The 11,675-nt window shown below is 51.7% G+C and overlaps 1 protein-coding gene across 3 annotated transcripts in view; it reads right to left on the bottom strand.

The window, feature by feature from the left end:
* Positions 1-1,335: 1,335 nt before the first annotated feature.
* Positions 1,336-11,675, bottom strand: part of LOC142499178 (immunoglobulin superfamily member 11-like) — a 31,259-nt gene continuing 20,919 nt past the window's right edge. Inside the window, exons 6-7 of one of the 3 annotated variants that reach the window (XM_075608178.1) lie at positions 11,330-11,480; positions 1,336-2,280 (exon numbers count right to left, since the gene is read on the bottom strand). In XM_075608178.1, the coding sequence (XP_075464293.1) occupies positions 1,926-2,280; positions 11,330-11,480 (506 nt within the window). In that variant the 3' untranslated portion in view covers positions 1,336-1,925. Of the gene's footprint in view, positions 2,281-11,329; positions 11,484-11,675 lie in introns of all 3 variants that reach the window. The other 2 variants (XM_075608177.1, XM_075608180.1) reach the window with 2 other exon arrangements.

Raw genomic sequence — 11,675 nt, 5'->3', positions numbered from 1 at the left:
ATGTTTTATTTTTTTTGTTACAAACTAAATGTATACAGAGATATACCAAATAAGTAAACATGGGAAGGATGTTGATCCATGGAGTAATCTGATTTGCTTATTATTGGAGTCAGAAAGGAATTTATTGTTACCATTTATGAGATTATTGGATATTTCACTGGGGTTTTTTTGTTTGCCTTCCTCGGGATTTATATACACTGGAAATTAGCATAGGTTGAACTTGATGGATTGTTGTCTCTTTTTCAACCTTATATACTTTGTGACTCTGTAACAATACATGATGGGGCCATTTGTAGAATACTGTTAAAAGTGCTAGTTACCTTGTTCCAAACAGAACAGGATAGAATGGGAAATTGGCAATAAAGATGAAAACAATGGCATGTTTATCCCATGAGGAGACCTGCTTAGCCTGCAATTCATAGAAGTACAGGAAAGTGTGTCGCACTGAAATGATCTGGCACAGCATATAGAATAAACATTTCACTGGGTTGTGCAAATACTATTTTACAATTGTATGGATTTAACAGTGGGTTAAATGTATTCATGAAAGTTAAATCCATAAATTGCTACAAACAAGTGACATTTAATGAGCGCAGAAATATTTGGGGTGCTGGATTTTGTGGGTTCTAGCCTTTAAATCCAAGTCATACAACACCGGTATTGTATTCACATTCCTCTAAGGATCCCAGGAGGAACAGAACCCGCCTGCAGTGGTAACAAACCATGATATGCCTGGTGTTTTTGTTTGTACTTTTTCCAAGGTTTATGTTCCAAACCTTAATTTGGATAAAATATACCTTTTGTATATCTTTTGAATAATTTGGGGGTGAGGGGCACCTATTAGCGCCCCTATAAACAATCAGCAACTAAATAGATAGGCAGCATCTCCTTGTGATGTGAGAATTGTAGCGCAATAGTCACATTGCTTCAGTTTTCATCCTCCACTGTTTCTGTTTTGTGTACTGGAAGAAACTGCTTCACTCTGAGTGCTGTACACCACCATCTCGGAGGGCTGTACAACACCATCTCGGAGGGCTGTACAACACCATCTCGGAGGGCTGTACAACACCATCTCGGAGGGCTGTACAACACCATCTCGGAGGGCTGTACAACACCATCTCGGAGGGCTGTACAACACCATCTCGGAGGGCTGTACAACACCATCTCGGAGGGCTGTACAACACCATCTCGGAGGGCTGTACACCACCATCTCGGAGGGCTGTACAACACCATCTCAGGGGGCTGTACAACACCATCTCGGAGGGCTGTACAACACAATCGCTTGATGTGTTTGTGTTTAACAAAAGTACCTAGAAAAAATGATGAGTGGATTGATTAAAAGGATGAAAATCTGTAAAATTCCTTGAAACACAAAAATTGTAACTTATCGGAAGAAATCAGTACATGCCAAAAAATGTGTATCGGTAGCTATACCCAACTCTCCTGTGTATGATTTGCATCTACAGACTATAAATCTCCCGATTAAAGATAGTGTGTACAAAAATGAGTTCTGCTTTATGTACAGAATTGTATACATGTGAGAGAAGAGAGAAACGTGGGCAAAAGTGTGCAGCTCACATTGAAAAGATATTGGATTTGGGATTGGTGTAATCTCTGTCTCTGAGTTATGTCACCAAATCACATTTGCAGCTTTAAGAGGTGACGTATACTTCTAAAGATAATGCTACTTTTGATGGTGAGATGACCAAAGCTATTTTGTTTGTCAACTTGGTTTCACTTCTCTCCTTAAAGAAAAATGGCCCTAGAATACGTAAAGAAAGTCTGTGAATGCTATTATGTAAAACTTTTGATCATTGCTTCAAACTAACTTTGCCCTCCTGTATCCATAACCACAACAGTAACACATCTCGCCGTGCGCTGCTTGTTAACAGCCGGCACCATTCCATTATGTTTGCTTCTTCCTATTACACCAGGAAGCCAGAGTTTGTTGGGTATAGAGAGACCCTGAGGACAGATGCAGGTTGGTTCCCAGTATAGACATCATTTTGGGCCTGGAACCACAAATCTTCCTCTCCACTCTCTGATAGGGGGGACATCTCACTGCTTAAAGGCATTGTGCTCCTGGCAGGCCTGAAGTTAGGTGCCTCCAGCGTGGCTGTTGAAGACAAGTGGATCTGTCGGCCATCCTGAAGTATGTATGTAGAGGGCTCGCCCACCTGGCTGCTCAACACCCGCAAAGGTTTGGCAGGCCTACATATACCGGCATCGCGGCATGGGTTCTTGGTCACACTAAGTCTTATTGGGGAGAGATTATCCACACTGCAGAAGAAGAAGATATAATAGAGAACCGTCTGAATACCTAAGTGCTACATCAAGAACCTACATTTACCTAAGGAAGAAGCGCATAGCTTTGTCATCTCTCCTGCTCTTATCCAGCTCCACATCTGCCCATACATTTGAAAAGTTGCCATAACTTTATTTTGTAGGTTACATAACGAGTGTAATTTCTATTACTGTTACATGATGTCTCTTTAGATAAAATGTAAGCATAAAACCAAGGCGTTAACAGTTTTTGGTCTTGGCATTTGATATGATTGATCTATTATTTGAAGGGCATGGCTTTAACTACTGTAATCGCTCTGCACATAGAAAAATCAGCAGGTTCTGCATATTACTGGGATATTTACCATTTTACAATCTGTGGAGACAGATGAAAATGGTAAAACCCTGTACAAACGTTGGTAAAATTGACAGCGTACAGTGTGACTGAAATACCCACATAAAACGTTATTTCATGACCATTAAACCTTCCACACAAACTTATTAACCTCTTACTAGTTCCAAAAAGACTTGTTCACCCTGTGCCTCGGATAAGAGTTCTCTTTATCGTGTGCCTTGTGGTTCTTAGATGGCTGGTAAAGAGTGTGTCCGTCCCCAAGACTATCTGGTTGTAACAGTGCAGTGTTAATCAGACAACTCGCCAGACACATGCGTTGGGTGAGGGAGGGGGGTTAGGGGATTCACCTTTCTTTATAACCCAAGTGGAAGAGAGAATCAGGCTATCCCCGGACCCAATACTCTGCCTATGGGCATGTGCTGAGCAGCTCCCAAAGGACCCATCCTCTGCCTATGGGCATGTGTTGAGCAGCTCCCCAAAGGACCCATCCTCTGCCTATGGGCATGTGCTGAGCAGCTCCCAAAGGACCCATCCTCTGCCTATGGGCATGTGCTGAGCAGCTCCCCAAATGACCCATCCTCTGCCTATGGGCGTGTGCTGAGCAGCTCCCCAAAGGACCAATCCTCTGCCTATGGGCATGTGCTGAGCAGCTCCCCAAATGACCCATCCTCTGCCTATGGGCATGTGCTGAGCAGCTCCCCAAATGACCCATCCTCTGCCTATGGGCATGTGCTGAGCAGCTCCCAAAGGACCCATCCTCTGCCTATAGGCATGTGCTGAGCAGTGCCCCAAATGACCCATCCTCTGCCTATGGGCATGTGCTGAGCAGTGCCCCAAATGACCCATCCTCTGCCTATGGGCATGTGATGAGCAGCTCCCCAAAGGACCCATCCTCTGCCTATGGGCGTGTGCTGAGCAGTGCCCCAAAGGACCCATCCTCTGCCTATGGGCGTGTGCTGAGCAGTGCCCCAAAGGACCCATCCTCTGCCTATGGGCATGTGCTGAGCAGCTCCCCAAAGGACCCATCCTCTGCCTATGGGCATGTGCTGAGCAGTGCCCCAAAGGACCCATCCTCTGCCTATGGGCATGTGCTGAGCAGCTCCCCAAAGGACCCATCCTCTGCCTATGGGCATGTGCTGAGCAGCGCCCCAAAGGACCCATCCTCTGCCTATGGGCATGTGCAGAGCAGTGCCCCAAAGGACCCATCCTCTGCCTATGGGCATGTGCTGAGCAGCGCGCCAAAGGACCCATCCTCTGCCTATGGGCGTGTGCTGAGCAGCTCCCCAAAGGACCCATCCTCTGCCTATGGGCATGTGCTGAGCAGTGCCCCAAAGGACCCATCCTCTGCCTATGGGCATCTGCTGAGCAGCTCCCCAAAGGACCTATCCTCTGCCTATGGGCATGTTCTGAGCAGCTCCCCAAAGGACCCATCCTCTGCCTATGGGCATGTGCTGAGCAGTGCCCAAAATGACCCATCCTCTGCCTATGGGCATGTGCTGAGCAGTGCGCCAAAGGACCCATCCTCTGCCTATGTGCATGTGCTGAGCAGCTCCCCAAAGGACCCATCCTCTGCCTATGGGCATGTGCTGAGCAGTGCCCCAAAGGACCCATCCTCTGCCTATGGGCATGTGCTGAGCAGTGCCCCAAAGGACCCATCCTCTGCCTATGGGCATGTGCTGAGCAGAGCCCCAAAGGACCCATCCTCTGGCTATGGGCATGTGCTGAGCAGTGCGCCAAAGGACCCATCCTCTGCCTATGGGCATGTGCTGAGCAGTGCATCAAAGGACCCATCCTCTGCCTATAGGCATGTGCTGAGCAGTGCTCCAAAGGACCCATCCTCTTCCTATGGGCATGTGCTGAGCAGTGCCCCAAAGGACCCATCCTCTGGCTATGGGCATGTGCTGAGCAGTGCGCCAAAGGACCCATCCTCTGCCTATGGGCATGTGCTGAGCAGTGCGCCAAAGGACCCATCCTCTGCCTATGGGAATGTGCTGAGCAGCTCCCAAAGGACCCATCCTCTGCCTATGGGCGTGTGCTGAGCAGTGCGCCAAAGGACCCATCCTCTGCCTATGGGCATGTGCTGAGCAGCTCCCAAAGGACCCATCCTCTGCCTATGGGCATGTGCTGAGCAGCTCCCAAAGGATCCATCCTCTGGCTATGGGCATGTGCTGAGCAGCTCCCAAAGGACCCATCCTCTGCCTATAGGCATGTGCCGAGCAGTGCGCCAAAGGACCCATCCTCTGCCTATGGGCATGTGCTGAGCAGCTCCCAAAGGACCCATCCTCTGCCTATGGGCATGTGCTGAGCAGTGCGCCAAAGGACCCATCCTCTGCCTATAGGCATGTGCTGAGCAGTGCCCCAAAGGACCCATCCTCTGCCTATGGGCATGTGCTGAGCAGTGCGCCAAAGGACCCATCCTCTGCCTATGGGCATGTGCTGAGCAGTGCGCCAAAGGACCCATCCTCTGCCTATAGGCATGTGCTGAGCAGTGCCCCAAAGGACCCATCCTCTGCCTATGGGCATGTGCTGAGCAGTGCGCCAAAGGACCCATCCTCTGCCTATGGGCATGTGCTGAGCAGCTCCCAAAGGACCCATCCTCTGCCTATGGGCATGTGCTGAGCAGTGCATCAAAGGACCCATCCTCTGCCTATGGGCATGTGCTGAGCAGAGCCCCAAAGGACCCATCCTCTGCCTATGGGCATGTGCTGAGCAGTGCCCCAAAGGACCCATCCTCTGCCTATGGGCATGTGCTGAGCAGAGCCCCAACAGTACCATCCTTTGCCTATGGGCATGTGCTGAGCAGTGCCCCAAAGGCCCCATCCTCTGCCTATTGGCATGTTCTGAGCAGCTCCCCAAAGGACCCATCCTCTGCCTATGGGCATGTTCGGAGCAGTGCCCCAAATTACCCATCCTCTGCCTATGGGCATGTTCGGAGCAGTGCCCCAATGACCCATCCTCTGCCTATGGGCATGTTCGGAGCAGTGCCCGAATGACCCATCCTCGGCCTATGGGCATGTTCGGAGCAGTGCCCCAAATTACCCATCCTCTGCCTATGGGCATGTTCAGAGCAGTGCCCCAATGACCCATCCTCTGCCTATGGGCATGTTCGGAGCAGTGCCCCAAAGGACCCATCCTCTGCCTATGGGCGTTTGCTGAGCAGCTCCCCAAAGGACCCATCCTCTGCCTATGGGCATGTGCTGAGCAGCTCCCCAAATGACCCATCCTCTGCCTATGGGCATGTGCTGAGCAGCTCCCCAAATGACCCATCCTCTGCCTATGGGCATGTGCTGAGCAGCTCCCAAAGGACCCATCCTCTGCCTATAGGCATGTGCTGAGCAGTGCCCCAAATGACCCATCCTCTGCCTATGGGCATGTGCTGAGCAGTGCCCCAAATGACCCATCCTCTGCCTATGGGCATGTGCTGAGCAGCTCCCCAAAGGACCCATCCTCTGCCTATGGGCGTGTGCTGAGCAGTGCCCCAAAGGACCCATCCTCTGCCTATGGGCGTGTGCTGAGCAGTGCCCCAAAGGACCCATCCTCTGCCTATGGGCATGTGCTGAGCAGCTCCCCAAAGGACCCATCCTCTGCCTATGGGCATGTGCTGAGCAGTGCCCCAAAGGACCCATCCTCTGCCTATGGGCATGTGCTGAGCAGCTCCCCAAAGGACCCATCCTCTGCCTATGGGCATGTGCTGAGCAGCGCCCCAAAGGACCCATCCTCTGCCTATGGGCATGTGCAGAGCAGTGCCCCAAAGGACCCATCCTCTGCCTATGGGCATGTGCTGAGCAGTGCGCCAAAGGACCCATCCTCTGCCTATGGGCGTGTGCTGAGCAGCTCCCCAAAGGACCCATCCTCTGTCTATGGGCATGTGCTGAGCAGTGCCCCAAAGGACCCATCCTCTGCCTATGGGCATGTGCTGAGCAGCTCCCCAAAGGACCTATCCTCTGCCTATGGGCATGTTCTGAGCAGCTCCCCAAAGGACCCATCCTCTGCCTATGGGCATGTGCTGAGCAGTGCCCAAAATGACCCATCCTCTGCCTATGGGCATGTGCTGAGCAGCTCCCCAAAGGACCCATCCTCTGCCTATGGGCATGTGCTGAGCAGCTCCCCAAAGGACCCATCCTCTGCCTATGGGCATGTGCTGAGCAGTGCCCCAAAGGACCCATCCTCTGCCTATGGGCATGTGCTGAGCAGTGCCCCAAAGGACCCATCCTCTGCCTATGGGCATGTGCTGAGCAGAGCCCCAAAGGACCCATCCTCTGGCTATGGGCATGTGCTGAGCAGTGCGCCAAAGGACACATCCTCTGCCTATGGGCATGTGCTGAGCAGTGCGTCAAAGGACCCATCCTCTGCCTATAGGCATGTGCTTAGCAGTGCGCCAAAGGACCCATCCTCTGCCTATGGGCATGTGCTGAGCAGTGCCCCAAAGGACCCATCCTCTGCCTATGGGCATGTGCTGAGCAGTGCCCCAAAGGACCCATCCTCTGCCTATGGGCATGTGCTGAGCAGTGCCCCAAAGGACCCATCCTCTGGCTATGGGCATGTGCTGAGCAGTGCGCCAAAGGACCCATCCTCTGCCTATGGGCATGTGCTGAGCAGTGCATCAAAGGACCCATCCTCTGCCTATAGGCATGTGCTGAGCAGTGCGCCAAAGGACCCATCCTCTGCCTATGGGTATGTGCTGAGCAGTGCACCAAAGGACCCATCCTCTGCCTATGGGAATGTGCTGAGCAGCTCCCAAAGGACCCATCCTCTGCCTATGGGCATGTGCTGAGCAGTGTGCCAAAGGACCCATCCTCTGCCTATGGGCATGTGCTGAGCAGCTCCCAAAGGACCCATCCTCTGCCTATGGGCATGTGCTGAGCAGCTCCCAAAGGACCCATCCTCTGGCTATGGGCATGTGCTGAGCAGCTCCCAAAGGACCCATCCTCTGCCTATAGGCATGTGCTGAGCAGTGCCCCAAATGACCCATCCTCTGCCTATGGGCATGTGCTGAGCAGCTCCCAAAGGACCCATCCTCTGCCTATGGGCATGTGCTGAGCAGTGCGCCAAAGGACCCATCCTCTGCCTATAGGCATGTGCTGAGCAGTGCCCCAAAGGACCCATCCTCTGCCTATGGGCATGTGCTGAGCAGCTCCCAAAGGACCCATCCTCTGCCTATGGGCATGTGCTGAGCAGCTCCCAAAGGACCCATCCTCTGGCTATGGGCATGTGCTGAGCAGTGCATCAAAGGACCCATCCTCTGCCTATGGGCATGTGCTGAGCAGTGCATCAAAGGACCCATCCTCTGCCTATGGGCATGTGCTGAGCAGTGCATCAAAGGACCCATCCTCTGCCTATGGGCATGTGCTGAGCAGTGCATCAAAGGACCCATCCTCTGCCTATGGGCATGTGCTGAGCAGTGCATCAAAGGACCCATCCTCTGCCTATGGGCATGTGCTGAGCAGTGCATCAAAGGACCCATCCTCTGCCTATGGGCATGTGCTGAGCAGTGCATCAAAGGACCCATCCTCTGCCTATGGGCATGTGCTGAGCAGTGCATCAAAGGACCCATCCTCTGCCTATGGGCATGTGCTGAGCAGAGCCCCAAAGGACCCATCCTCTGCCTATGGGCATGTGCTGAGCAGTGCCCCAAAGGACCCATCCTCTGCCTATGGGCATGTGCTGAGCAGTGCATCAAAGGACCCATCCTCTGCCTATGGGCATGTGCTGAGCAGAGCCCCAAAGGCCCCATCCTCTGCCTATTGGCATGTTCTGAGCAGCTCCCCAAATGACCCATCCTCTGCCTATGGGCATGTTCGGAGCAGTGCCCCAAATTACCCATCCTCTGCCTATGGGCATGTTCGGAGCAGTGCCCCAAATTACCCATCCTCTGCCTATGGGCATGTTCGGAGCAGTGCCCCAAATTACCCATCCTCTGCCTATGGGCATGTTCGGAGCAGTGCCCCAATGACCCATCCTCTGCCTATGGGCATGTTCGGAGCAGTGCCCGAATGACCCATCCTCTGCCTATGGGCATGTTCGGAGCAGTGCCCCAAATTACCCATCCTCTGCCTATGGGCATGTTCGGAGCAGTGCCCCAATGACCCATCCTCTGCCTATGGGCATGTTCGGAGCAGTGCCCCAAATTACCCATCCTCTGCCTATGGGCATGTTCGGAGCAGTGCCCCAATGACCCATCCTCTGCCTATGGGCATGTTCGGAGCAGCTCCCCAAATGACCCATCCTCTGCGTATGGGCATGTTCGGATCAGTGCCCCAAATGACCCATCCTCTGCCTATGGGCATGTTCGGAGCAGTGCCCCAAATTACCCATCCTCTGCCTATGGGCATGTTCGGAGCAGTGCCCCAAATTACCCATCCTCTGCCTATGGGCATGTTCGGAGCAGTGCCCCAAATGACCCATCCTCTGCCTATGGGCATGTTCGGAGCAGTGCCCCAAATGACCCATCCTCTGCCTATGGGCATGTTCAGAGCAGTGCCCCAAATGACCTAACTGCCACCGATGGCATTTCTCTATTTGTGCATGGAAACAGGTATGTTACATAAAAATGATTATGGAACAAAATTATATCATAAAATAAATGATACAATGTGTATGCCTTAATGTTATAAAGGTATCTGATTTGATATAAATATAAAATGAAAATGGTAAAGATATAGTGAAATAAAAATGTAAACGGGACGATGGAACTATACAAGATTTAGTTACATTTACAAATAGAAATATGCTGGCTAAAATATTTATATTATGCATTTTATATCGATTTACAAAGGTGCTATTTGGTGCCTATACCATCTTTCTATGTGGCACCAATTCCTCAGTATAGTACAGTCTGGGATAATGTTTCAGGCCAGTGATTAGAATTCAGACACAGGTGTTAGGACTAACGACACAAGCTTAAAATCTACCAAGAAAATATATCACCTGTTTATTCCATAGCTCAACGTAATTCACCTTTCCAACTGTAATGGTAACAAGAATTACCGTATCTGACGAAGTGAAGAAGCTTCTGAGGGGTTTGTCATTTGGGAAGTCCACAATCCGCTATACCTCTGACAGGGACACTTCGTCCTTACACAGTAAATCTTATTTTTGTGCTGTATATTAATTGCCACTGACTGAGCAGTGAAGCAATTTGCAGAGTACAGGTAGTCCTTGTTATCCAATGTTCCACTTTGCAACGAATGGCATATCCAACGCTTTACAATGGAACCCTATGGGACGTTATCCGACACCTGAATGCGTCATCCAACGCTCACCGCCACTGATTAACATGGGACTCACTTTACAATGGTTTCACTATCCAACTCTACTTCCAGAACGGATTCCGTTGGGTAACCGAGGACCGCCTATAGAGCTCAATTCTCAGAGACAACATGTTCACTTATAATTGAGGTGCAAGTCAAATATAATAATGAAAATAACAAAAATTAAAAGCCAAATACAATTACACCTCTTAGTAACCATATTTACTACCTGCATTTTAAAGTGAGACGCCTCCAGGCAAATCACAACCCTCCTTATCCCCCCTCCCCCCAAGCATTTTTCACCAGATCCCCACCTTTCTCGGCCCACCCACCTCCAGTGACTCATGCTACCCCAGTTTTTCCCTTATGATCTCTCCATTAGGTTTCCTCCAGTATCTTCCTTGTGCCTCTGCCAGGTCCCCATTGGCCGCTACTGCGAGCGCTACAGCATGTGCACCACACACCAGCGCACAGCCCTCTATGGGGCAGGCCCCAGTCGGCGTGTGTGCATGCACACACAAGGCGCGATTGCCTTGGCCAAAAGACAAAAATTTTGGCGTGGCTGACGCGCATTGGACACGTCACAGCGGCGGTTCAGCCAATGAGGGCAAACCAGCTGCGTGACGTCATTGCCATGCCCCCGGGCCCTCCCGCCCCACCGCCAACCATCAGATCTCCTGCTCTCCACTGCAAACGCAGCCGCAGATCCCAGGTCACTTGAAACAGGTGCACGCGCCGCCAGCCGCGCAAGTACGCGTGCAGCCGTGACCACTGGGGCCGTAGCCTAATAAGAGAACCAGCAGACTGGCATCTCATTCCTCCTCCCGCCTGCCACTCTCTGGCGTCATTCTCTCCCAACTCTTCATGCCATGCTGGGTGACACCATGTGCTGCCAGTAGGAATAGAGGACGATCCAGTCAGTGTAAGCACTTTCTAAGGCCAGGTCCCCGCTGGCTACAGCAGCGCCCACTGTGGGGGACGCTGCAGGGACAAGAGCCGCCCCACAAAGGGGCCGGGCCCGCTGTGAGGGGGGCCGCCACCCTGTGCTGACAAACTCCTGCTCTCAAGAAAATGGAGATCAGGACTCGCGACGGAGTGCTAGGCCAAACACCCCGCCGGTTCAGCCAATGAGGGCGAACCTGCCAGGTGACTTCATGGCCGCGCCCCGGTCACGCAAACCCCCCCCCCCCCCCCCGTCTTTCCCCCTGCAGCTCTCTGCAGACCGGGGAATTCAGCTGCACCGGCGGCACATGCCACCAGCCTCGCAGGCGCCCGTGCAGCGCAGGCACTGGGACCATAGCCCAGGCACTCACCCTGACAAGGATCTGCACTGAAAATTGAGAGAGGAAGACGAGAGGCATGGAGATCTTTATCAGACACAAGCTCGCAGTCAGGGGAGCATATGTATGGGATCTTAACAAAAAGTCTTATTCACACTCACCTGACTTGTCTGTATGATTCGTCCTCCCTCTCTCGCCACTTCCCTCTACTCTGCTGATGGAAGCATAACACAAGAGCAAAGAGAGCCAAGAGCACCAGCCCCATTATCAGGGTGATTGTAATGCCAGTAATAATACCCATAGTTCCTTGCACTGCTAAAAACAGAAACATACAAAGTTACACAAGCTCATAACTACACTGGCTTTTTGTCCCTCCTGTACATGGCGCTCCACATAACATGATTTGCAGGGAGTCATACAGTTTTTTTGTTTTTTTTAAACAGGCCTTTTGGCAACTTATCACATCTCACATTATACCTAAATCAGCATCTCATTTTAGACAAACTT

The sequence above is a fragment of the Ascaphus truei genome, chromosome 7 (genome assembly GCF_040206685.1).
Source record: "Ascaphus truei isolate aAscTru1 chromosome 7, aAscTru1.hap1, whole genome shotgun sequence".
Lineage (NCBI taxonomy): Eukaryota > Metazoa > Chordata > Amphibia > Anura > Ascaphidae > Ascaphus > Ascaphus truei.
Note: the sequence above shows the minus strand (reverse complement) of the source record. Positions and strands in the feature narration are given on the sequence as shown.